Raw genomic sequence first — 27,783 nt, 5'->3', positions numbered from 1 at the left:
GACATCATAATTTGTGTCTTTTTGTCTTTTGTGTTTTCAACAGGAAGACCATGCACTCAGGTACAAGTGCTAACCCCTGAACGATCAGCTCGACTCATCAAGGAGATCCTCTCAACAGTCTGGCCAACCAGAGACTTCACAGTGCAATGGGACCCAGGAAACAGAGAGATGAAGCATCCCACATTCTCATGGCTGAAGATGGTTTGGAAGCATCTGTATATTAACTTTGCTGACGACCTGAGTACCTTTGAAGACATGCCTTTGATCCCAAATGTGCCGCTTGAGGAGGAAGGTGAGGACAAGGTCGAGCTCCTACGTCTCAGAACCCCATCGCCCATTATTCTCATAGACGAGGAAGAGGCCCCGGTTTCTGAATGCCTCCTTGAAATCATGAAGAAGCTCGGAGCAGTAGTGGTGAAGAAGTTAGATTCGTGTTTGCAGCACCCTCTTCTGAAGAATTACATCCATCCATGCTCTCCCAGTATGCTACTCCAAATTATGGATAGATCGTCAACGCAGCGAGTAGCCAGCCAAGTCTCATCTCTCTCAGTCAAACAGAAGATTGCACTCAGAGACTTTCTGGCAGGGTTGTCTGACATCACAGAGAAAGAGAATCGCATCCTCCTGGAGCTAACCATCTTTGAGAAAGTAGGGCCCTGTTCAGAGAAAGGAACCCCAACATTTACCTCACTGAGAGGAGCCAGAGCATTACATCACACAGCCAAATATCCACCAGATGTCAAGTTGTCCTTCAACGTGGTGGGCTGCAGTGACGAGGCGTCGATCCGTCTCATCAAGTTGCTGAATGTAGAACAGGTGAAGACAGGAGAATGCTTAAAGCTGGTTGTTAATGATGTTGAGAAGGGTTTCTACACAAAAGATGAAGTGACTAAAATAATGCTCTGGGCCCTAAAACACCTGTCCTTTCTGAAGAATGAAAACGTGTCTGTGATTGGATGGCTTTCCACTCTGAAGTTCATTCACGCTACTCCAGGAAAGCCTGTCACAGCCACACACCTCTTTGACCCTGAACTGGAGATTCTACAGGATCTGTTCTACATGGAGGAGAAAACCCGGTTTCCAACAAGTACATTTACATCATCCCCCGATATTCTCCATTCACTCAGACAACTGGGACTGAAGAATGAGGTACAACTCACTGAAAAAGATGTTCTTCAAGTGGCAAAGAAGATAGAAGAGTTACAAGGCGGGAAAGACCCTGATTGGGACTCAGTGGTGAAAAAGGCCAAAACACTTTTGCAAATACTTAACAGACAAACCAAGCTGGTAAAGTCAACCGATGCCCAGGCATCACTGCTAAAGCTGAAATGGGTACCAGTCTGCAAAGACAGACCTTTAAACTATCCAAAGTCCCTGGCTTGGATGGGAGACACCCTGAACATCTGCTCGCTCTCTGACATGTGTGACATATCTCATGCTGTGCTTGTGGGATCCTCTGTACCACTTGTTGAGCGCACGTCTGCAGGTATGAAGAAGGCCTTGAAGCTATCCATAGAACCGCAGGTGGATCAAGTGTTACAGCACCTGAAAGCAGTAAACGACTGGCATAGATCTCAAGCTTTCACCACTGAGGACTGGTATCAGTTCCAGCAGATCCTTTTTGAGATTTACGGCTTCATGCAAGCCCACCTTGAAGACGCGAGGGAAGCAATGAAGTCACTCCCTTTTGATTGGGTGTGGACTGGGAAGACGTTCTCGTCACCAGGACAAACTGTCCTAAAGCCCATCCCTGACCTAGATTTGCAGCCCTACCTCTACTCCTTACCAAAAACCATTAGAAAGTTTCACAAACTTTTCAAGTTCTGTGGCTCAGTGGAAGAGGTCATCCCAAGCCATGTGTTTGAGGTCATCAACAAAATCCGGTTAAGGTGTGCGGAAGAGATGACCAAAGAGGAAAGCAAACATGATCTCCTCCTTTTGATAAACATCCTGAGGTGGTTGTACAGCAGTCAGATCTCTGTGGACATTGACATGCATGTGCCCATCCTTTGTTACAAGGACCCAAGCAAGCTGGCCATGATGCCCATTCACGAATGCACTTATTGTGACATTAAAGTGGATGATTTGAATGACTTACTCGAAGATGCATCAGAGCCCATAATTTTAGTCCATGATGACATCCCCATGAAAACTGCAGAGTGGCTGAAAGTACCATGTCTCAGCACAAGACTGATAAACCCAGAGAACCTCGGCTTTGAGCAGTCAGGCCAACGGGAACCTCTAACGGTGAGAATAAAGAACATTCTTGAGGAATATCCATCCGTGGCCGACATCTTCAAAGAGCTCCTTCAGAATGCAGACGACGCGAACGCAACAGAGTGCAGCTTCCTGATCGACATGCGAAAGAACGCTGACATTCGAGAGAACCTGCTCGACCCCGGCATGGTGGTTTGTCACGGCCCCTCCTTGTGGTCTTTCAACAACTCTGTGTTCTCAGATACCGATTTCCTGAACATCACAAGGTTAGGTGGATCAATGAAGAGATGCGAAGCGGACAAAGTGGGCAAGTTCGGCTTGGGTTTCAACTCCGTCTATCACATCACTGACATCCCCATCATAATGAGCCGAGAGTTCATGATCATGTTTGATCCAAACATCAATCATATCAGCAAGCACATCAGAGACCGGTCCAACCCGGGGATCAAGATCAACTGGAGCAAACAGCAGAAACGGCTGAGGAAATTCCCCAACCAGTTCAAACCTTTCATCAATGTCTTCAACTGCCAACTTCCTCTGGCTCAGGAATCCCCATACAAATACAGTGGCACGCTGTTCAGACTTCCATTCAGAACAGAACAGGAGGCTGCGGTGAGTGACATCAGCAGTATGTACTACAACACCACTGATATCTACTCTCTCGTCGACGAGTTCAGCATATGTGGCCACCGGCTCATTTTGTTCACTCAGCATGTCGGATCCATGGTGCTGAAATATCTGAAATATGAAGAGCCGAACCCTGCTTCAGCCCAAGATGTTGTCACCATAAACAAAAGTGTGTGGTCATCCAAAGCTGCTTACGGCCCTCTGAGCATCCTGAAATCAGCTGCTAAGGTCATGAAGAAGGTGGCGAGCACTAACAGGGTACCAGCTGACGTCCCCAAGTCCGGCTGCATCATACGCATTATGGTGGAAGAGTTTCACAATGTGTTCAAACGTATTGTGGATCTGCAGTCCCCCCTCTTCAGAGGGTCAGAGGAAGATCCCAACCAATACTTTGAGATGGCTGCCAAAGGCATTCAAAACAGGAGACACACAGATGAAATGCCCCAAAAGGCAATCGAGGTCACCAACTGGCTCATCTGTTCATGTATGGATGTGACTGAGGCACTAAAGTTTTCCCTGGGGGAGAGTGGAAAAAGACTAGGATTGGTACCTTGCGGAGGTGTGGCTGTCCACCTTTCAGAGGAAGAGAATCGGAAATGGACAGTGAAGATAAACACCAACCCGATAGGAGAGGTGTTCTGTTATCTACCCCTCAGGATCAAAACGGGCCTTCCTGTCCACATCAACGGCTGCTTCGCTGTGACTTCAAACCGCAAAGAGATCTGGAAGACGGACACTAAAGGACACTGGAATTCAGTGTTTATGAGGCATGTCGTTGTGCAGGCATACATGGCTGCTCTCAGTATGCTGCGTTCAATGTCAGAAAGTGGAGAGCTGCTTGACTACAACTACTACGCAGCGTGGCCTGACCCAAGTCAGGTGCATGATGACTTTACACTGGTCAGCCAGGGACTCTACCAAGAAATCGCCAAAGGAGGTGACAGTGACCAGGCAAGGGTTTTCTCAGATGGCAAGACCTGGGTGTCTATCAAGTACGTCAGATTCCTTGATGACACCTTGCTTTGCAAACCAGACATTGGGTCTGCCGCATTCAAGATATTCTTGAAATACCTAAGGAAGAGTGGCTCACAAGACCTCTGTGCCGTTGAGCTGCCCGATTGGGTCAAAGAAGGCTTTGACGATGCTGGATGCAAAGGGACGCTGCTGGAAAACACACTGACGGAGCAGCAGTTTTTTTCCGACGTCTTCTTCCCTCATATCCAAGACATTGACAAAGAGCTTCGAGACCCCTTGATGCATTACGTGTTGAATGAAAAATTGGATGAATTTGCCTCCATTCTCAGAGTGACTCCTTGCATCCCATGCTCTGGCCCCAACGTGCAGCTGGTCTTGCCCTCCAGGCTCATTCACCCAGAGGGAAGAGTTGCCAAACTGTACAATTCTGATGATGGTAGATTTCCTGAAGGAACCTCAAAGGACTACCTAAATCCTGTGTGTCTGGTCAAACTAGAACAACTGGGCATGGTCAAGGATGATCTCTTATGGGAAGACCTGATTGAACGTGCAGAATCTGTGATCGATCTGAATGAAGATGACCATACAGCCGCATGCTTCCGCAGCAGTATACTGCTCAGTCTCGTCGATGAGAAACTGAAGATGACAGACTCAGGAGCAAGTGAGCTCTTGGAGAAGCTCCAGGATATCAAGTTCCTTCCATTCCTGACAAAACCTGCAGGGTTTTCATTACCATGGCATGGGAATAATTTCCCACCCACAGTTATATTCTCTGCCAGAGAGCTCTTTACAACTGAACATCAGGACACAGTGTGTCTAATGAAGCCAATCCTGAATGAGAACTCCCCATCTTTCAAAGGTTGTGGCCCAATCTCATTGGCTGTGAAGGACTCTCTCGGACTGATAAAAAAGCCCACAGTTGGACTAGTCATCAATCAACTCAAGCAACTATCTAAGTCATTTGACGGAGTTACTCTGTATCAGGAGAACATAACAAATGCCTGCTATAAATATCTGCATGAGGAGATGCTACCAGATGTTACTGCAAAAGAGCAAATCATGGAGGAGCTGAAAACCTTCAACTCCATTCTGGTCGAGAACACATATGTTAATCCATCCAAAGTTGCCTTCTACCTAAACTTTGACGCAGCTCCTTATCTTTATCAGCTCCCCAACAAGTACAGAAACAGTTGCCGTGAGCTCTTTGAAAATGTTGGGGTCCAGGCAAGCTTCACAGTTGAGAATTTTTCAGCAATTCTTGAAGTAGTCAAGCAAGAGTGCGGGCGAAGGGCACTCACTGAGGATACGTTTCAGCTCTCTCGCAGAATCATAAGTGAGGGCATTTGGAGTTTGATCAGAGATAAAAACCAAGAATACTGCCAAGCAAATTATGGAGAGATTCTCCTTCCTGACTTACATATGGCATTGCAGCCATCAAAGTCATTGTGTTACAATGACTGTCCTTGGATTAAAGTCAGAGATTCCACAGTGAAATACTGTCATGGAGATATTCCAAGGGAGGTCGCTGTCAAATTAGGAGCAGTTCCCAAACGTCACAAAGCCTTGGAAAGGTATGCCTCAAATGTCTGCTTCACTACACTCGGAAGTGAGTTTGGACAAAAAGAAAAACTCACAAGCAGGATTAAAAGCATTCTAAATGCTTATCCTTCAGAGAAGGAGATGCTGAAAGAGCTACTTCAAAATGCAGATGATGCCAAAGCCACCGAAATCTTCTTTGTTTTCGATCCAAGAACACACTCTACGGACAGAATATTTGATGATAAATGGGTTCCAATGCAAGGCCCTGCACTCTGTGTATACAACAACCAACCCTTCACAGAGGATGACGTCAGAGGAATACAGAACCTTGGAAGAGGAACGAAAGAAGCCAATCCTGGCAAAACTGGCCAATACGGCATAGGGTTCAACTCTGTTTATCATATCACAGACTGCCCGTCTTTCATCTCAAACAATGACATCATCTGCATCTTTGATCCACATGCGCGGTACGCACCTGGGGCAACATCTGTGAGTCCCGGAAGAATGTTTCGGGATTTGGACTCCGACTTCAGATCACAGTTTTCGGACGTCCTAAATCTCTACTTGGGAGCTCATTTTAAGATGGAACGCAGCACAATGTTCAGATTCCCCATACGCTCCACAGAGATGGCTAAAACATCAGAGATCAGTTCGGTTCCTGCGTCAGACAGAATGGTACAAAACCTTCTGGATAAACTGAAGACGGATGGTGCAGAGCTCCTCATGTTCCTCAACCACATGGAGAAGATATCAATCTGTGAGATTGAGAATGCAACAGGAGACCTCAAAGTGCTATACTCTGTGACTGCCAAAATAACAGATGGAGATCGTCTAAAACGCAAGCAGTTTCATGCATCAGTCATTGACAGTGTGACAAAAAAGAAGCAGCTCACTGCTATCCCAGTCCAGCAGATAACCTACACAATGGACATAGAGGACACCGAAGGCAATTTGACAACTTGGATGATCTGCAACAGATCTGGCTTCCCTAACATTGAGAATGTCTCAAAAAGTGTGATTTCAGCCCACAAAAATGAAGACATAACTCTATTTCCACGTGGAGGGGTGGCTGCGTGTGTAAGCCATAACTACAAGAAACCCCACAGAGCATTCTGCTTCCTGCCCCTTTCACTAGAGACAGGCTTGCCCTTTCATGTGAATGGGCATTTTGCCCTAGATTCAGCCAGAAGAAACCTATGGAGAGATGACAACGGAGTAGGGGTCAGGAGTGATTGGAACAACAACTTGATGACATCACTGATATCCCCTGCCTTTGTGGAGCTGCTAATCCAGCTAAAGCGACGGTACTTCCCAGGTCCCGATCCCACCATGACTGTGCTGCAGGGAACGCCGATTCATGGAGTTAAAGAGACTTTACGAAAGTTCCTGCACTTCTTCCCAGTCAACAGAGTTGAAATACAGCCAGACTGGTACTGCTTGGTTAAAGCAGTGTACAACTGCATCCATGCTGATCTGAAGCGTCTACTTCCTGTGGTTAGAGCAACGCAAATTGACAACTCAGAAATCCACTCTGCTATTTACATTTCATGGGTGAACACGTCCACTGCAAACAAAGGCAGGGCCTTTTTTGACAATCTGCTTCAGGACGAACTTCAGCACCTGAAAAACACAGAGTACAATCTCACCACAAGGAAATCTGTTGCGGAAAACATCTACAGACTAAAGACTTTGCTTTTAGATATCGGCTTCAACCTGATCCACAGCTGTGATGAGACTGCAAGTCTTTACCTCTGTTTGGAAGATGCAGGGATTCCCGTCAACTATGTGACACCAGAGGATGTGCGCAACTTTCTTTACACATTCTCATCACCAGACACATCTTGCCAAGTCGGGAAACTCCCCTGTCGACTCCAGCAGTCAAACTACAAGCTTTTCCACAGTTTGAAGCTTCTAGTCGACTACTGCTTCAAGGATGTAGAGGAAGATGAAATCAATATAGAGGGACTGCCCCTACTGATAACAATGGACAATATACTCCAGGTGTTCGACTCAAAGAAGCCAAAATTTCTGACAACACATCACGAGTTGATTTCGTCAAGGAAGGAAATGTTCATGAATACGCTGTACATGAGGTACAGCAACATCCTGCTGAAAGCAGGCGCTGCAAAGGTCTTTGATATCAGCAGCTTCAGTGACCTACTTGGTGCCGTTCTTCCTCGTGAGTATCGGACAAAGATCCCTGTGAAATGGAGAGAAAGCTATGCCAATGAATCCTGGCTGAAAAGTGCGTGGCACTTCATGAGCGAGAACATTGCGATCAAGGAGGATGAGGCAGACATCAGACCCAGTTTTGACTCTGTGCTTGACATCCTGAAAGATTGGGCATTGCTACCTGGACTCAAATTCATGGCAAGAGACAAGATAGTCGTCCCCGAGCAGGATGTGCTGTTACCCCTGAGTTTGATACATATAGCCATCTTTCCACATGGTCAAAATGACAAAGTCTTTCACACGCTAATGAAAGGAGGCTGTATTCAGCTTGCAGTAAACAAAATCTGTAGCAAAGAGAATCCCATCATGCCTTTCCTGGCACAGCACACAGCAAACATTGACAATCCATCAAGTATTCTGAAAGTACTGGAGTACATGATTCAGACGTCAGCGTTCAAAGCGTCAAGTTTAACCGACAAAGATTTTGAGACCCTTCTGTTGTATTTCAATTGCAACCTGGGAAACCTCACACAAGAGGATGCACAGAGCCTGAAACTGCTACCTTGCTTCAAATCAGTTAGTGGCAGATACATTAGCATCGCAAACTATGGGTCATGTTATGTTCTGGCTAAAAGCATTCCGGCAGCAGACATGGACAAATGGGCCCACACTGCAACCTTTGCTTTCCTTGATGACAATTCACAGTTGAAAGAACTGTACAGTTTCCTTGGATGCACACCGATAGATGACCTGGAAGTCTACCACAAACATCTCCTGCCAAAGTTTGAAAGTCTATCACACGAGGCAAAAATTCAACACGTCGTCTATTTGAAGGAGAGACTCCTGTCAATGGAGGAACCGTGTGGGGTTAAGGATCAGCTGTATGAGAAACTGGAGGGTCTATCGTTCATCTATGACTACACACACAGACTCAAGACCGCCAAAATGTTCTACGATGAGACGGTGAAAGTGTTTGAAGTCATGCTACCCACAAAGTCATTCATACCCAATGAATTCTTCAAGAAAGTCGAGCAGGTGTCGAAGCCAAAAAATGGAACATCATTTCTCCCCTCATGGATCACGTTCTTAAGGAACATAGGTCTCAAGCATGTAGTCTCTCAGCAGCAAGTTCTTCAGTTTGCAAAAGAGGTCAGCATCAAAGCTCATACGGAGAACTGGACCAAAGAAAACGCGCAAACCATTGTTGACGTCCTCTTGAATCACATTTTCAATGAGCGGACTGATCTATTTGTTGGTGCTTTCCTCAAAGAGCTCTCAATGATACTGTTCTTGTGTCCTGAGCGAGCTCCTACTGAGCTCATCCGGCTTCATTCCCAGCACCAAGAGATGAGCAGCACCCTCCCTCTGATTCGCTTCAGTGGATCTCAAGTTAATCCGAAATTCAAGCAAACCGACATTATTCACTTACTTTGGACATCTTGCCCTATTCTACCAGAGAAAGCTACACCGTCGGCTATTAAAGACCAGGAGGAGAGCACACTCACTGGGCAGGAACAACTTGACCAAGTGCTGAACATGTTGAGTGTCAACATGGAACCACCATTGGAGAAAGTCATTAGCAACTGCAAGAACATCTGCAACATATCCAATCCAGATGATGACATGGTGAAAACAAGGAACAAAGTTTTAAAATCCACCTATGAATTCCTCAATGCAGATAAAAGAGAGTTTCGCTACCAGCTCCGTGGGGTGGCATTTGTCATGGTGGAAGAGGGCTGGAAACTACTGAAACCTGAAGAAGTTGTCATTAATTTGGACAATGAATCTGACTTCAAACCCTACTTATACAAATTACCACTCGAGCTTGGAACCTTTCACCAGCTGTTCAAGTTTCTGGGCACAGAAGATGTTGTATCAACAAAACAATATGTCGAGGTACTGTGCCGCATTCACAGAAACTCAGAGGGCAAGCAGCTTGATCCAAATGAAATGAGAACTGTAAAAAGGGCAGTTTCGGGACTTTTTAAAAGTCTCCAGAACGATCCAGTGGTAATACGCAAAGACCTTGAAAGCCTCAGAGATTTGATATTTTACCTGCCGAGCCACGACGGTAGATTAGCCAAGTCAAACAGCTTAGTGTTCGATGATGCCCCACACTACAAGAGCAGGATCCAGGGCAATGTCGGTGTTCAGATGCTTGTGGACCTGAGCCAATGCTATCTCGGCAAAGACCATGCCTTCCATACAAAGATGATCATGCTGCTTCCACAGAAGCTAAGGCCAAGACTCCTGAGCAGCATCCTCGAAGAGCAACTCGACGAAGACTCTCCCAAAATGTGCCAATTCGGAGCCCTCTGTTCTCTTCAAGGTCGCCTGCAGCTGTTGCTGTCCTCAGAGCAGTTCATCACAGGGCTGATAAGAATAATGAAGCATGAGAATGACAACGCGTTCCTCGTGAACGAGGAGAAAGCCATACGACTCTGCAAAGCACTTTGCGAGGGACTGAAGGTGTCTTGCTTTGAGAAACTCCAGACAACGCTGAGAGTTAAAGGCTGTAGTCCCATCCCACACAGCCGTAGCGAAACACTTGCCTTCCTGAAGAGGTACGGGACAGCTGTGATCCATCTCTACATCCAGCACTCGGACAGCAAAGACATCAATTTCCTCTTGGCGTTAGCGATGACGCTGAAGTCCGCCACAGACAATTTGATATCTGACACATCCTATCTGATTGCTATGTTGGGATGTAATGACATCTACAGAATCACTGAGAAGCTGGACAACCTTGGCGTAAAGTATGACTCAACTGAGCCCTCCAAACTTGAGCTGCCACTCCCTGGAACCCCTATACCCGCTGAGATACATCACATACTTCTCATGGATCCCATGAATGTATTTTATCCAGGCGAATATGTGGGTTACCTGGTCGATTCTGAAGGCGGGGACATCTATGGGTCTTACCAGCCTACCTACACATACGCAATCATTGTACAAGAAGTGCAAAAAGAAGAGGACGACAACCCAAGTGTCCTCGGGAAATATTTCCAGATTGACATTGGTTACAGTGAGTACAAGATAGTCAGCTCTCTTGACTTGTACAAATTCTCCAGACAAGATGAAAACACTCAAGCTCGGGACAGCAGTGCCCCGTCGACTCCGACAAGTCCAGACTGCCGTGGCACTGGTCCCCGAACGGTGCCTCCGATTTTCACTGGAAAAGAAAATCTCAGACCCTCTCCTCCAAAACAATCTCCTAAGAAAATAAGACTCAACGCGTTGCCTGAAATTTTGAAAGACGTGACCTTAGTTATTGAACAAGCCTGGAAGCTTCCCGAGACGGAGAGGAAGAAAACAATTCGCAGGTTGTACCTCAAGTGGCACCCAGACAAAAATGCTGAAAATCTGGAAATTGCCACAGAGGTCTTCAAGCACTTACAGAAGGAGATCAACAGGATGGAGAAACAGTCTGTGACGGATCAACAGAACACGGACAGAACCTCCAGAAGACCCTACTCAACATCTTCCTCGCGCTTCCAGTCAGAGAAGTTCTCATTTCAAAGATTCTACACGTCATGGAACCAAGAGGCAACGAGTCATAAGTCGGAGAAGCAGCAGTTCCGGGAACATTACTCGAACTATGCAGGTTCATCACATTCTAACCGCTTCTTTGTGCCCCCGACTTTCAAATCTGTGGGAAACCCAGTGGAAGCCCGCAGGTGGCTGAGGCAAGCGAGGGCCAACTTCTCTGCCGCTCGGAATGACCTGCACAAGAATGCCAATGAGTGGGTATGTTTCAAATGTTACCTGGCCACAAAGCTGGCGTTGATAGCTGCCGACTACTCGGTGAGAGGGAAATCAGACAAAGATGTGAAGCCCACGGCTGTGGCACAGAAGGTGGAGGAGTACAGCCCCCAGTTAACAGGGCTTGCCAATGACGTCCAGATTCTGGAGGGTTATGGTGTGGATAGTCTAAGAACTCGCTATCCTGATCTCCTGCCCTTCCCACAGATCCCCAATGACAGATTCACATCTGAAGTAGCGATGAGAGTGATGGAATGCACTGCACGGATTATCATTAAACTTGAAACCTTTGTGCAGCAAAAGATATAATGACGTCATCATACTGCTGTCAAATATTACAGCAAGTTAATTAAATCAAGCAAATATGCATAGTTCCTCTGACCAGGAGAGGACAAGAGTGGCTGTGTGCAATACAGGTTGTGTATATTATTGTTTTTGAGGCATATTCAAGTATCCAGCTGGCAGCTTATGGTGCATTATGCAGTTCATAACCATATAACTTAAATTGGTAACAAGGCCATTCCTATTCCAATCTAGATTCTTGAGTGGTCACTTTGACTGGTACACCATAAAATGGATTCCTAGAGGGTTCGATAATGTTGTCATGGAAATAAGTTTTGATGTGGAGTGTGAATCTCAGAAAGGTGATGGGTTACCATAGTGACGTCATCATTCGGCTGTTGTGTTGAACATTACAACTATAGAAATAAAATAATGTATAGAATGGATATTCCCACACACATTAATATTTACATGAATGAAACCACGGGACCTGCATGATGCATCCGTCTCTCTTGACGAGCCGCTGGCTACAAGAGCTGCTGGGCCACTGGTTGCATCGCTTGCCTTGCGCTGCCTTTGATCATCTCTGAGGTTTTCACTTTGTAGCAGACGTTAAACTACTTTGTCACTATTGATTTGGTTGCCTGCTAATTCAGCAGGTTTATGGCTGGATATTGTGGACGTCAAGTAGGAATAAGCCTGTGTTCCTTGAAACGTTTTTCAGTTACAGAATAGAAGACTTGTGACGTCATCAGTTATAAAGTCTGAAGCTGCTCCATAGACAATGAATTGGGAAAGATGGTAAAGGGACACCGATAATCTGTGTATATAGGAACATTGGGCCTCATTCACCAATACTCTCTTATTATTTTTCTTATATTCTTCTGTTGAGAGAAAAATAAGAAAAGCCACCGCTACATTCATCAAGCCGTTCTTAAAGTCCAAATCCGTTCTTACCCAGGTGTGTTGAATGATGAATCTCACCTGTTCTTAAATTGAAATGCGCATTCGCGCTCAATTCATTTGCATACAGACACGCCTCGCCTGCTCCTTATAAGGTGAATGAGGCGTCTGCAAAACAGCTTGAGAGGTTCAGCATTGCATGCTGATCCATTCAACAGGATAAATAAACGGCTTAGCGAGGCAGCCTTAGCGCACGTCCGAGCGCACACACACACACACATGTCTCACGACTCACAACTCAGTGCATGTGTGTGTTCCTGTGGGTCGCTCATCGCATGTGTGTGTTAATCTGATGACAAATAAAGACTTATACTTCTATACATATACTATATGTATATGTACTGTTAGCCCCTTTCGTGACTGTGATGCACCGAGTGAATACCCACTCGTCCAACCTTGTTGGAGTGCATCACAGACCAGAAAGGGGCTAACGTACTGTATAGTGCGAAAAAAAATCATTCCAGCAAAGTAGGCTTTGTCAATACTGAACGACTGCACACTTGTCAAGAGCCAATCGCACAGTAGGTTGGGAAATACCGGATCTGTCACCTGTCATCTCTCTCTGAAAGGTCCCTGCTAAAACCCTGAGTGCGCTCAGAACTTGTAGGTGTGGAGCAGAGAAGAGAAGAGAGGAGAGGTTGTAAATAATGCGTTCTATGCGTACGGCCAGAGCATCTAAGAAATATATAATCAATTTCAGAAGCAGAACGCACGCAATAAGTTATAATAATTATTATTATTATAGAAAAGTTCTGGGTTCATAAAGTCGTATTTGGGGGCAATTGACCAATGGTTTGCTTTCAACCCATGAACTCCTTCCTCTCACCTTTTTATATATTTTAAAATTTTCTCTACTAAAACTGTATTGTATTGTTTGTTTTGTAAAGTGTCTTTGAGCATTAGGAAAAGCGCTATATAAATCTGATGTATTATTATTATGAATGGTAGGCTTTTTTAAATGTTTCTCATCTGGGTAAGAGTGCTCTCGACCACTCTTAGAATTTGGTCTTGCCTAAGAGAAAAGCAAAAGTAAGAAAACATTGCTGAATCCCAGGTAAGAACTAAATAAGAAGAAATGCTAGTTAAGAACGAAATCTGTTCTTATATCGCTTTGTGAATTAGGCCCATTCAGAGCTGAGAACACTACTATAGAGTTAATGTGGGTATGAAAACTCTTTAACAGTCTCCCATTCATTATCAATTAAGGAGCTCCAGATTTTATACCTGATGACATCACAAGTTTGAGGACGGTATCCGTAGAAACAAGCATCATCGGGGTCCCCCAGCAAGATACTCTTGTATCCATGGAAGAAGGGTCCTTAATATCTATTAATTATTAATTAAGTAATCTATGATTGCATCTTTGAGACTCATGCACTGTCTAACCACAAAAGAATGCTCATTCCATGGCAGCATTATGAAAATTCTGTAGCACCCATCTTAGGTTCACCAAAGGAACATACCATAATAGGACAGGTCCACTCTATCCATTCAGGTTCAATGGTCCAACTTGTGGTGGTGGTATTGTGACCCATGCAACCATAACCTATTAATAAATTGTCTCAAAATGAAATGTCAGTGTGACATTTTACAAACACATACAATACTTATAAGCAGATGCTATACTTATAAGCAGATGCTTTAAATAGAAAAGCCACAGCAATACATTTTGTTTACCAAAGTCGCCATGTTGAATATATTTGCTCTGAGTTTAGATTAGGGAAAAAAACAATGCTGCTTTTTTACTTTATCTTTTATAAAAAATATATTTTCATCCTGCCATAGATTACCAGTGGACTTTACCTCTGTGGGTGTGCTTATAATGTAAGCCTATTGTTTCTCTACAAATATCAAATGTTGCAACTGTTTGCCAAGCAATGTATCCAATTAGCAAAATCTCAAAACAAATCAGTGATATTACAATCATATTTGTATTTGTACATTTGACTTATTTTGTATTTCAATGGTTGGTTTCCTATCATTTCTGTAAAAGTTGTAAATTGTATGTATCATAGCCAATTGTTCGTTAACGGACAAAGCACTTTCTTGGAGCTCATTGTGTTCCTCACGTCACCCCAGCAACTAAAAATTCTCAATGCGTTTTTTCTTCAGGCTATCATTTTAGCTTAATTTAATAATTTCTGATTGTTTGAATGTGGCTGTACAAATACGCACATTTGCTGACCGTTTCTACGACGATTACTTTATTAGTACATGGGGTCGTGTACACTGGGTTCCTCTGGTGACGGGCAGTTTCCCGCTTTGAAAACGTAGATGAAAAGAATACAATTATATAAATGTATTAAATAGGACGAAATAGTATAGTTCAAGTTTTTCCAGGATTAGTTTTTTTTTTTTTTACATTTAGTTATCATTTTGATTATTTAAACAGGGCAATTAAGAGCAAATTATTTTTCACATTGAAGGCCATAGGACACTTTAATGATATGATTTGAGTACATATATATACAACATGTTTACTTTTGCCAGAGTGAGATCATGCATATTTGGTTGTTTGATCTCTTGGTTTAAGGAACACAGTAACATCCAGATGCGCTGCTTGCTATTTTTCACTGCTTTAACCCCCCCCCCCCCTACTACATTGTAATGTAAACCATATTTCAAACATTGTGGGTCTCATTTCTCACCTGTCAATTGTTTTTATTATGCCTCAAATCATTTACAACGGACAGGCGACTCAACCAAGGGAACTTCCTTGAAGACTTTGAAGTTTTACCAACTTTGGCAAAAGAAAACCTTGTATGTCATACGTTGGTGTACACTGTGCCATAGGTAATAAATCCCCCCACAAGGAAATTGTGTCAGTCTTTCTTCATAGGTTACAAACGGTAACCTAAACATGTTTTATTTAGAAGAAAGCCAATTGAAACTACTTAAATACATATTTTTGTACTGCATATGATTTTGTATTTTATTTCATGTTATTATACTTCAGCTTAAGTTTGTAACTAACTTAAAGAGGGAATGTGAGTGTATAAATACCTTTATATATAATGCATACTGATTGTCAGTAGCGACATGGGAATGTCTGGTAACATAGGGGCAACAATGAGGAATTAACCGCATGTTTGGCTAGAGATGAATGTTTGAGTTGAGTTAAAATGTGGACTCAATAGTATGCTGTCTGTAGGCCTCTCGCCATCAATGGCCAGAGAATTTCTCAGTTCTTTGAGTTCCATAATGGCATTTCTCACTGCTATTGCAGGTGTGCTCCACTAGAGCACAGTAGAGCTAATCTTGGTGTAAACTGATAACAAGGGTGTTGTAGGCCTATACTGTATGTACCTCCTCTGTATAGTCTTGATGCAGAGGAGAAAAACAGGAAACAATGGAATTTGAAAATAAAAAAGATTAATGGTCCTTTCTTGCCTTTGTGTTTGTAATGATTGCATAATGCACAACACATCAGAATCACGTTTTCAGAAGAGTAGTCAAACGATGCGGCAGGCCGCAGACGCATCTTCATGAAGAATAGCACAAATGTTTTATTCAAACATACAAAATGAATAAATACACATTCAACAATTTATCAAAATTATGCTCCAAACTAAGTTGAGAACTCTTCAACACGGACAAAATTCCAACAACACACAAGGCAATGAAAAGTTCATAACGCATAACACTACGTCTCAAATCTATCTTACAGTCTCATCAAGCCAGAGAACGGACAGTGTGACAGTAATTATAAAATACCATTCCTATTTCCTAATATGTCTTCAGTTGAAATATGCAAACATTTACAACAAAGGTCAATCTTTTTGGTACTTGCTGTGAATATAAAAAAGAAAAACTGTTCTGGAAAGTTTGAAAGAGAAACAGCAATGCAAAATTTACAAATGTTTGGTGCCGTTATTATTCTGGGGGGGGGGGGGTTAAAACGACAAACATTTTACATTTTCAGTCATTTATTAAACAGGTATATTATTTAAAGGGGCACTTCACCAAAAAACGATGCCGACTTAACAGTTTTGCACACATTCATTTAGTTTGACAGTTATTGAGAGTAAATGAGCTTGAATATGACCACCAGTGATGTCATCAGGGACAGTGAATCCTTGTGTTGTGCCAATTACAGTAATATGTTGTCTTATAGAGACTGCTACCTTATCATTTCATTGAGCTGTAATTAACACAACACACATTGGTGGCCATATTCAAACTAATTTACTCTCAATAATCGCCAAACTAAATTAATGCAAAACAGTTTAGAGTTTTTGGATGCGTGTGAGATTATGTGCCAAATAAATCAGCATTATATTTAGGTGAAGTGCCCCTTTAATTATGGACACAAACACCAGTTGGCCTATCGAGCCTCCGCTGTTGGTATTCACTAATACGATCCATATGCTAAAGCAGTAATTACCTGACAATTACAGCCTCCATTTGTAATGTCTTTTTGTTTTAGTGCTGCTCAATAGACGACCTTGGATAATAGGTCACCAGTTACCTTTTCATCCGTGCCATAGAACCACCCAGTGATTACTTGCTTGTGCAACGCTGACCGATAAAAGCAGCACGACAAACATATGAAAACCTGTCAAATGTACTTCCATACACAGTTTGCCTGAATAAAACTGCATTTCATAATGTCATTATAATTCTGTCAATATAATGCAGCTGAAACCAGATCCAGAATTCCCCATTTAGAGTTAGCATCTGGATGTAAGCGTGAGGCGGGGCGTTACTCTTCAGTGACTAGAATAAAACATTACATCTCGTCATGCTTTTCTCCCCAACATATGCATAACATATACACCTCAAATAAGAACACTAAATATCTATATTTTCATTTATTGCACCACAACATAATATTGCATAAGATGTAAGCCGTTAACCAGCTCCTCATTGCCCAGCCATAATCATAATACTGTGTGTATAGAAAATCAATTAAAGTAAATAGCTCCAATGCAGGAGTAAGCCACTTAACTTTGGCGCAAACTGCCCAACTTATGTTACAAATTCAAACACATTTGATGTATTTCCAGATACATCTCTTAATTTGTATCTGTGGATACTCAACTGGCAGTTTTTAATTCAGACTTTGGTTCCTCAAAAGCATGTTAGCGCCTAGATCAACGTACCTCCCCCTGAGGTAGAGAGGAATAAAGGGACCTTAGCTCTAAGATGTGTTTGGGAAGATACAAAGAGTTGTGCTTTTTGCCTTTCACAAGACCTGCGTCAGGGTGGTGAATCCATTCTGTTGTCGGAGTGTCTCTAGCACCTCTGGCTCTCGGTGCAGCTGGAGGTGAAACCCGCCTTGGACAGGAAGAGCTTGCCACTGGGACAGACGCACACCTCGAAGAGATCCTGCTTGCTCCCAGTCACGCCTTCTCCGCTCTGGGGCAGGTTCGGCATGCGCACGGTCTCGGCATCGAACACCAGCTGCGCAGAAAAACGTCGGGGAAGGACAAGGAATCAAACTCGGGTAATTCAAAAGTAAAGTCAAAAGCAGGTGCAGTTAAATAATTTGGATGTCTCAGTCTTGAGTCTTTTTGAGTGGTGTTTTTGAAACCTTGGTATCTGAAGATTGTAAGTGGGGGTGATGTTTCACTGTTAAAGACAGGAGAGGTAGTGCACTTTTCAGTCAGGTATCACAAGTTAAGATGAGATGAGATGGATCTACGTATATTAATCGCCGTGGGGAAATTCTAGAGTGTACATTACAAATGTCATGCCATTGCCTATACAGTACAACTCAGTTCAAGAATTTTCTAAATGGACTTGCATGGTTCTTCATCTGAAGAGATTAATTACAGAAAGAACATCCCTTTTCATTACCATGCAATACCAAAAAAAGAGAAAAGGGTAACTTCAGAATTTTGTACGCCTAATCCTATTTCCAGGAGGTTTCAATCAATGATGTTGTCAAAGGGTCTTTTCTCACTGGATACACAGCTCCTCCGTAGTCAACCACAAGACTACTGTCAGGGTAATGGTGCCACTGTGTAAAAGCACTTAATCATACCAAGTTGAAAACAAACCGCTTTGCTTTGGTTGCACTTTGGAGTAAGTTTCTGCGTGCACAGACTGAGGAGTGGCCCCATTACTTTACATTAGTTCTATGTAGCTCAACGGGTATAGCATGGCATTAGAGAGGAGTCTTAAAATCCACCAAATGGCCCTCATGATATTCATATACTTGTGTGTGTCTATACAGCTGAATGGATCTATAAAAGGCAGTGTGTAAGGAAGTACATAAGGTTTGCCTTACTAGTCCCTCTTTAGACTGCAGAAGAATGTCCATGTTGGAAGCTACTTCTATGGTACCAGCCAGTGCTTTGATATGAACTCCCCTCGGTGCATCCATACTGAGCGAACGGGTAGGAGACTCCAGCCTGAAGGACAAAAGAGCGCATTAGGAGTTACAGCTTTTCCCCCACAGGTCATTAATCGATTTGTGGTGGTGGCAGGCTGGGGCGGGTCATATACACAGTCCAGCAGAGAGAACTGTGTACATGCAAGAGACATTATTAATGTGTACACAGTCCAGCAGAGAGGACTGTGTACATGCAAGAGACATTATTAATGTGTACACAGTCCAGCAGAGAGAACTGTGTACATGCAAGAGACATTATTAATGTGTACACCAGGGTTTCCGTTAGAAAAAATTGTTGCCGGTCTCCGTGACCTGCAAGATTTCAATCTACCGGACAAATGAGATTAATTCCGGTCATAGTTTATTGAGCTTTAAAACAATTTATAGGCAGACTATATAAAGAATGTCATCCTCAAGGCATGTAGATTTATAATATTATTATTTAAAACTAGGCTACTTTTGCGTATACAGTCATTAATATATTCCAAATAAAATAAGTCCCTCGATACTCCGTGCTGCTGCTGACTTGAAATAAAATAGACCGCGTATGTGGGCAGTCGGTCCGACACTAAACAGCAGTCTGTTATAATCACATTTTTATGAGCTAACGAATTCCGTTATATTGGACATTTGTATTAATTATATCAAGCGAAGAACTGAGAAATTTTGCAGAGAGAGACGGCAACGTTATCGTGGCCGGGTTTGCGTGATGTATTTCTCCACCTCCCAACGACTTGGTGCTGGTCATAATGTCCGGTGAAAACAACTCCCTCCAAGCACAACTTGATCACCCGAACCGTACCAAAACAGGCCAAAATTAAATAGCCCATGCGACGAACGATTCATTACATTCGTTTCATCGTTGCTCCACCAAGCAGCCGGTCCAACAATGAAAGCTGTTATCAGCGCGAGCCGGCAGCAGTTAGTTTGCAAGAAGCATCCAGCTGCAGACCCGCAGAGCAGCTTTCCAGGTCTGGGGACCGCACTGTGCCAGCAAAGCTGGTGGGTTATGTGGGTCTGCAGCTGCATGCCTTCCGCAAATCCAGCAGCAAGCTCTCGCTGAGCGAAGCAACGACAACAAACGCAATGATTGTTTCGTTCACCCAACTCCAGCCCATCCAAATACAATTCAAATAATCAAACTGTGCCCAGAGGGAACTATTTTCACCGGACACTATGACCGGAGAGATTAAATATGTCGGACTTCAACAGATTTTGCCGGCCAAATACCGGTAATTACCGGCTAACGGAAACGCTGGTGTACACAGTCCAGCAGAGAGGACTGTGTACATGCAAGAGACATTATTAATGTGTACACAGTCCAGCAGAGAGAACTGTGTACATGCAAGAGACATTATTAATGTGTACACAGTCCAGCAGAGAGGACTGTGTACATACAAAGATTATTAATGTGTTTTATATCAGTTTGGGAAATCTATTCGTGGTGGGCCAAATATGTGCAAATCTATGTATGGGAAATCATTATTATTCATCGATATTCATCATTATTGCAAGCCATACTGTAGGGAGATGGCCAATACATTATATAATAGTGCTTCATATAATCTCACATGATTTGATAACACTATTAATGTAGATTACACAATGCTATACTGTATATATATAAAGGTTAGAGGTGGGTCTTGTATGTTATGGGGTCGATGTGCGTGGAGTGGGGTTCTTGGTGACATGGGAGGTATCAGGCTTTGCTCGGTGGGGGGGGGGGGGGGGGGGGGGAGTCGCTCCTTCCCCTCAACTGAGCCTAGCCCAATTTAATTCAAGGGTCCTGTGTCGCTGGGTGCTCGGCCCCGGGTATAGCGGACCTGGGATATGGGGGAGTCCTATTTCTCGGGGTGGATGGCGGGAGGGGGGGGGTCCCTCTTAAGGGGGATTGGGCTGCTGAACACAGTCATTACATAGGAATCCAAGGGACCCATGTCAATGTATTGTTATGTGTTTGATGTCATTTTAAGTATTGTCTAAGTGTTGTACGTCCATAAATGTAAATAAAAAATTTAAGTAAAAAAATAAAAGAACGGCTTGATGAATGTGGCGGTGGCTTTTCTTATTGTTCAACTGTATTGTTGAATTTGGCCCATTGTTCTTTAAGTTGTCAAACCTAGCTTTAAATCAACTGCTGTCCTCCTGGCTAATAAAGATGATATCTGATATCCGTTTAATCACATAATATAACTGATTCTCATAATATTAGTTTACAGGTTAAAGGGAGGTGATACAGTAACAGAATTTTCTATTAACATTCACAAATAATTTTGTGAAAAATCTGATTGTATTTTCTTTTTAAATCATTAATGTTAGACAACAAAATGATGTATCATGATTCACAAAATAAAACAAAGTGCAGTTCCACTAGGTTTCATGTGGTTATCTCTTATTCAGCCCAACAGACATTAGGTCTTACATGTTGTAACTAATAAATGTGTTGGTTGAAGAACAACATGGGTTCAGGAAAGGAAGGCTTGCATTGATCATAATTTACTCAATATGTTATTTCAAATAGATTAAAACAGGGTCTGCATCGTTTAGTTTGTTATAGACTTTCAGAACGGTTTTGATTTTATAAATAAGAAACATTTCGATGTAAAAATGTATTGGAATTGAGAGTAAATGGTAAATTGTATCAAGTCACTCTACATAGGTCAAGAGGCTTGTGTCAGGGTCAATCATGTAATTACTGTTTTCTTGATTTTGGTGTTTTGTGGATGTATGCGTGTTGCGTTTGTGAAAACCAATACAAATATTGTAAACATTGTATTACTGAGTTCCCAACACCACTGGGGGTCAAGCAGGGTGATGTTCTCTCTCCAACATTGTTTGTAGTCTACATAAATAATGAATTAATAATAAAAGTTAATACTATCAAGTCAAGTCAAGAGTTTTAATTGTCACGGCATACAAGTATACAGTGAAATGCGGGTGGTCTTGCCCGCAACGATGTGCAATACAGTGGTACAACATATAATAGAATCCAATAAAAAAAAAACATTGTGCAATAAACAGGTAACAGGTAACATGGTGTGACATCTCGGTATGTCAAACAACATGTAAATCTCCTTCATTATGCAGATTATATCGTTTTACTGGCAGCGAATGACATCTTCAAAAGATGCTTTCTGTTGCTAGTGAATAGTGTAAAAAGTGGCCAATCTTAATACATTGTAAGAAATCCCAAATAATGCACTTTAGAACTCCATCACAGACCATAAGTAAGTTTCAGTTTAGTTTTGGGGATAAATACTTGAAACTATACAAATTCTTATAAATATCTAGGTTTCTACCTTGATGAACATTTGGATTTTGTTAAAGGTACTAGGGTGCTCTCTGAATCAGTGGGTAGAGGTCTACGGGAAGTGAAAGGCTAAACAAAAAGAGATATGGGTTTCTCTTCTTACAACAAACTTTATCAAGCCTGTGTGTTGGATTATGTCACTGAGGTTTGGGATTATAAAGTCTAAAAGGGATGTGAGCAGGTTCATAATAGAGCTATTAAATGTTTTTTTGTGAATCAACAAATTTGCCCCAATCCTACCCATTGCAGGAGATATGGGATGGGAACCCTGTGAAGTATGCTGGGCAGTATGTATGAGTAGATTGTGGAATAGATTTTTTTAGTATGAGTGATAGTAGATAGATAGATACTTTATTAATCCCCTTGGGGAAATTCAGGTATCCATTAACAGCTCAGGCAGTTAACAGACAATAGAGCAATAAAAAAGGACAACCAATACAACAAACAAACAATGAAGGTCAGCGCTGAGGTACAAAATTGTGATGAATTAAATATAAGTAGTCTAGACTATGTAAAAAACTGTTAACGTGGGATATACGTGAAGATTCTGTATTATACTGGTTTCCTCAAGTCTGTATTATTATTATTATTATTATTATTATTATTATTATTATTATTATTATTATTATTATTATGCTGAGTGACCGTGAAGATTGTCTTAAATATTGTTGTAATTGTGTGTCATGTAATCCCATGTGGGATGGGCCATTTGGATGGTATGACACGAAAATAATATAACATTCATTCATACAGTAGAGATTAGACTAAAGAAACTATTTGTCCATGAAAAATGTACATAGTGGGGGCGGCTAAGTGGCGCAGTGGGCAAGGCGCTCGCCACTAATGCAGGAGATGCTGGGTTCGAGCCCAGCTCTCTGCATTGCTACCAGCTTGGCTGGTCGTTCATACTAATACAATTGACAGCATTAGGGGGTGGGAAGCTGGTGGGGTGGGGATCGGACGTTGTGGACAGCGACTCCTACAGGTCGGTTGGTGCGCCTGCGCAGCAGAATCAGGAAGCAACGAGGGCGGCGTGTCCCTCCCACGCAGACCCTCGCCGCTGAGAGATCGCGCTGTGCAGGTGAAAAGATGCGACAGCTGCCTCCTTGTGTACCGGAGGGGACACGTGATGGTCCACATTGCAGCCGGCTTGTGGGAGGCGTGGCCTAACAGCGTTCGAGACAGGGGAACCCGAATTGGACAATACGAAATTGGGATGGGAGAAAAATAGAAAATGGGAGAAAAAAAAAGTAGATAAAATAATAATAATAATAATGTACATAGTGCAGGTTTAAAACCACAATAACTGTTATGGCCACTAGAGGGCAGCAAGTCACCACTGTAAACAAAAGATCTTTCCCCAAATGAAAGCCTCGTCTAATCTAAATGCATAGGTTTATAAAATACGTCCAGGGGTGCAGTCGTAATATCAGAAGTTTAAATGATGCCACGTGCACGCATACATGTTCCCTCGCATGCGCACAGAACAGATTATTATTATGCATAAATAGTAGGAAACATGTTTGTATAGGAAATTACTAGTTTTAGTTTAGTTTTTGTAAATATTGCCTTGAAATAGAGATGCTGAAAAAGGTAGCAGGATGTAGCCTTCAATATATAAAGAAATTATATTGTCAAGAGATATGGTTGAAAAACAAACAATGTTTTAAATGTAATTGTAGATACAATATTGTAGTTACAATTTCTTTAATTGAATTAACTTAAACTAGAAAAGTAAATACAAACTAAATTAACAATGTAACTTATAGTTTACAGAAGGACAGTTTCCTTCTGAAGCACAAGAAATGTCTCATCCTTCCAGTCGGGACCATTGGTCACTGAGAGCTCCACAGCTCAAGCAAACCCCCACCAATTGGTACAGGGCTTGTATTTTGGTTTTGCACTTCTCGTTCTTTGTTATGCTATTAGAAGCTATTGTTATGCAAAGATTAGGTGATAGCTGAGTGCCGGTACTTGGCGCGCGGACGACGAGTCGAGTGAAAGTTGTGAACGCATGTGTGTGCGCGCGCGTGCACATCCGTGCGCGACCGTACTTCTGCTCAGAAAAGTGCTGGGACGGCGCGGTACTGCGTGGCACCACCACTGCACCACTGAATACGTCATATATATCTAAATGCATAGGTTTATAAAATACGTCATATATATCTAAATGCATAAGTTTATAAAATACGTGGAGTTAAAGCACGGGCGGGTTTTCTCAACAAAGAAAATAAATGATGGAACACCAACAGACTGGCGGCAGGTCGAACAGGGTTGATGGAGTAGGACACCATAACTCAATGAGACCTTATGATGGCACCTTGTCATTGGAAGTTTTGGAAATGTGAAAAACTATAATAATGCTCACAGCAAGTCTTTGAGAGGTTCCGATCTAAGCAGAGGTACTTCTACCGAGTGTTGGAACAAGGCTCCTTCAGGACCTGATGAGAGAACAACACAAAGTGAAAACAGTAAATAAAAACACACATATACATACATATATATATATATATTTTTTTAAGTGTTCATCATAAATCTTTTATGGAACAAAACACAATGGGTGCCAGCTGGAAACACTGGTTGTTCAACGGTTTATTATTTGGTAGCCTGGCTTGCTTTAATCACCAAGTTGACAACTCCCTCAGTATGGCTAATAACATGTTTATAATTCACCACTCGTTGGCCAACTGCAGGATGTATGCTAGCATGCTACTCTATGTTGTTCAGAATCAGGAGGTAGCCTAACTACTGTATGCATCTGTACAATGTCTCGATAACAGTTCTTTCGTTTGAGTCTTTTGCATGGCATATACAGCTTCTATGACCGGGGCTGTGCCAGTGTCATATTTGGTAGCAAGGATCAGCTCTTTGGACGAGTAAACTGAATAGAATAGAATATAAATCCTTTAATAATCCAGAGGGAAATTCGGCACTACAGATCGCTCACATTGAACAACAATAAACATTTAGGTAGTCAATAGGACTAAAATAAGAATATAATATTAAAAATAAGAATAAAATAGAATAAAATACAGTCCAGGATATACATTCTGGTATGTATATACATTCTAAAATCTTAAATATACAACTATCCAGCCAAAAATATACAGTAAAATGTACAGTAATAAGTGTGAAAATGTAAAGTGTAAACTGAATGTAAATGACCCAGACATCGCTCTTCAATGCTAATTACCTCTCACAGTGAGGCACAGATGACCCAACATTAATATACATGCAGGACACTGAAAGATACTGAAGGAGAGAAAATTATTAGGATGAACCTCAGTCATCTCTACATGAGTCTCAACCTGTGTTGCCCCCTTCAAGTTAATGAACAACTGATTTACCTGTGACACGTAGCTTGTCCGTCCCAACCATGGACATTTTGTGGTCTGCAGTGAACAGCATTTTATCATTGCGGGAGCTGATGACCAGATTCTGAAAATGACCCTGTACCTCGTTTGGACCTAAATGCGACAGTAGAAGTAGAAACCAATACATCTAAATGATCATCAATTATACACAAAAGAAACCTTACAACACAAGTTAAAATGTTTGTGTTGATATTCATTCATTCAACCTTTATTTTGTCTCAAATCATTGTGAGTATAACTCCGATCAGATCAGATGATGTTAAAAAAAAAAAAAAAAAAAAAACACAGAAAGTCAATCAATAAAACAATTAAAAACAACTGCAGACTGGGGTGAAATGGCTGGTCATTAAATGTTTAAACTGTCCAAAGGATACTAAAGTGTTGAGATTTAAGGTACATTGAAGTTCCACGTGTCGGGGGCACAGAAGCTAAAAGCAGATTTCCCAAGTTCAGTATAAATTCTGGGGGTTTGAAGTGTAAGCCAATCATTGGAGCGAGTAGGATAAGGTCCAGAGGTCCAGTCCAATAATGAAGTGGTATAAGGGGGAAGATCTCGAAGGATAGGACACAATGGTGAGTACTATAACTATCACCGGTGATAAATCTGAGGACAGAGATATACAGAATCCAAGGGCTTAAGAATGGAATCAGTAGCATGTCTATAAATCACATCTCCATAATCCAAAACAGCTTCAACAACCCCCTTTCTGCTAATCATTGGGAAGTTGGTTCTGTTCCTGTACAAGAAGCCAATCTTTTGCAACGGTTTACAGGCAAGATTGTATATACTGTATTTAAATGTAAAATTTTCAGATGCCAAGATATTTGTATTCTGTAACTCTCTCAATGTCAGACCCATTCACAGTCGATATATGCAATTTATTGTAAACAATATCTCTAGCCCTAGAGAACATCATGAATTTAGTTTTATTTGCATTAAGTGCAAGCTTAAGACCAATAAGCACATCTTGCAGAGCATTACATGAGATTCTCAATGGCTAATTGTACAGAGCCAGCAATACAATAGTCATCTGCATAAAGATTGACAGCCACTCAAAGATTAAATAATATTATTAATATAAATGGTAAATAAGACAGGACCCAGAATTTATCCCTGCGGTATGCCTTTTGTAATGGGTAAGAACTCTGACTTGAGCATTCCCAGTTTTCACACACATTTCAGACAAATGGCTCTGAAACCAACTACAAGCATTTGCATCAAAAACAATGCTGTATACTAGTCTTTGTAAAAGAAGAGAATGGTTAACTCTATCAAATACTTTTGACAGATCCAGAAACAGGGCAGCACAATGCTTTCTTTTGTTTAGCGCGGATACTATATAATTCACAACTAAAGTAGTGGCTGAGATCGTGCTGTGTTTTGCTCTAAAACCAAATTGGTAAGGGCTTAATACAGAGTGTTTTGAGATAAATAGTTTGAGTTTGTTATTTACCAATGATTCCAGGATTTTTGCTAGACAGGATAGGTTGGATATTGGTCAATAATTATTTAGGTCACTCCCATCTCCAGCTTTATGTAAACGAGATACATACATTTAGCAGGTACTAGGAACTATGCCCGTTGACAGAGAAAGATTAAATATACGTGTTATTTGCTCTGTAATTAATGGAGCAGCTAGCCTGAGAGAAAAAAGGATCCAATTTATCCTCCAGGTGATTTCATGGCATCAATGGATTGCAAAAGCAACACGAGTAGAGAAAGGCTGGAAGGAAAACTGAGAGGCATGCCTTACAATGTGCACATAATCATGATTAGTAAGAGGGGGCCTGTATAATTATTATCAAATGAATTACCAGCATCAGCTAAATGCTTATAAAAAGGCCAAGCAGATCTCCTTCTGTTCAAATATTAAGCAATAATTACATTTTACATATGTAGGTAAGGAAATAGTAGCCTTGCATGTTTCATTAATCAAAATCCCATACATACTATGGCATATAATGAATGTAATGTTTAGAAACTATGAGAAATTAATCGTACAGACAGTATTACCATAGTATTACAACCTTCTTTAAACAGTTTAATATGCGAGGAAAGACCTAGACGTAGGCCAGCCAGATTTTAAATCCTATGTTCAACTTCTTTCACGACCTCCTGTGCCCGAGGCGAGGAATAGGCCACGCGGCGGGCCATTAAAAGGCATTAAGCTGTATTCATACAGGGCCACATGGATGGGGGGGGGGTTATGCTTTTTATGGCTTAA

The 27,783-nt window shown here is 42.0% G+C and overlaps 2 protein-coding genes across 3 annotated transcripts in view; one reads left to right on the top strand and one right to left on the bottom strand.

Annotated features, from left to right (window-relative positions):
- The window catches only part of sacs (sacsin molecular chaperone), a gene marked incomplete at both ends in the record, with an annotated part of 59,796 nt that extends 48,195 nt beyond the window's left edge, over positions 1 to 11,601 (top strand). The window contains one exon of the mRNA XM_084319828.1: positions 44 to 11,601. Coding sequence (XP_084175954.1) covers positions 44 to 11,601 — 11,558 coding nt within the window. The remainder of the gene's footprint in view (positions 1 to 43) is intronic.
- Positions 11,602 to 16,025: 4,424 nt separating this feature from the next.
- Positions 16,026 to 27,783, bottom strand: part of sgcg (sarcoglycan, gamma) — a 30,047-nt gene continuing 18,289 nt past the window's right edge. For both annotated transcript variants that reach the window (XM_084316831.1, XM_084316830.1), the window contains exons 5-8: positions 25,532 to 25,651; positions 24,553 to 24,625; positions 18,770 to 18,893; positions 16,026 to 17,940 (exon numbers count right to left, since the gene is read on the bottom strand). In XM_084316831.1, coding sequence (XP_084172957.1) covers positions 17,773 to 17,940; positions 18,770 to 18,893; positions 24,553 to 24,625; positions 25,532 to 25,651 — 485 coding nt within the window. In that variant the 3' untranslated portion in view covers positions 16,026 to 17,772. The remainder of the gene's footprint in view (positions 17,941 to 18,769; positions 18,894 to 24,552; positions 24,626 to 25,531; positions 25,652 to 27,783) is intronic.

This window comes from Notolepis coatsorum (genome assembly GCF_963971535.1).
Source record: "Notolepis coatsorum genome assembly, chromosome: 1".
Lineage (NCBI taxonomy): Eukaryota > Metazoa > Chordata > Actinopteri > Aulopiformes > Paralepididae > Notolepis > Notolepis coatsorum.
This window is presented reverse-complemented; position numbering and strand designations above follow the sequence as displayed.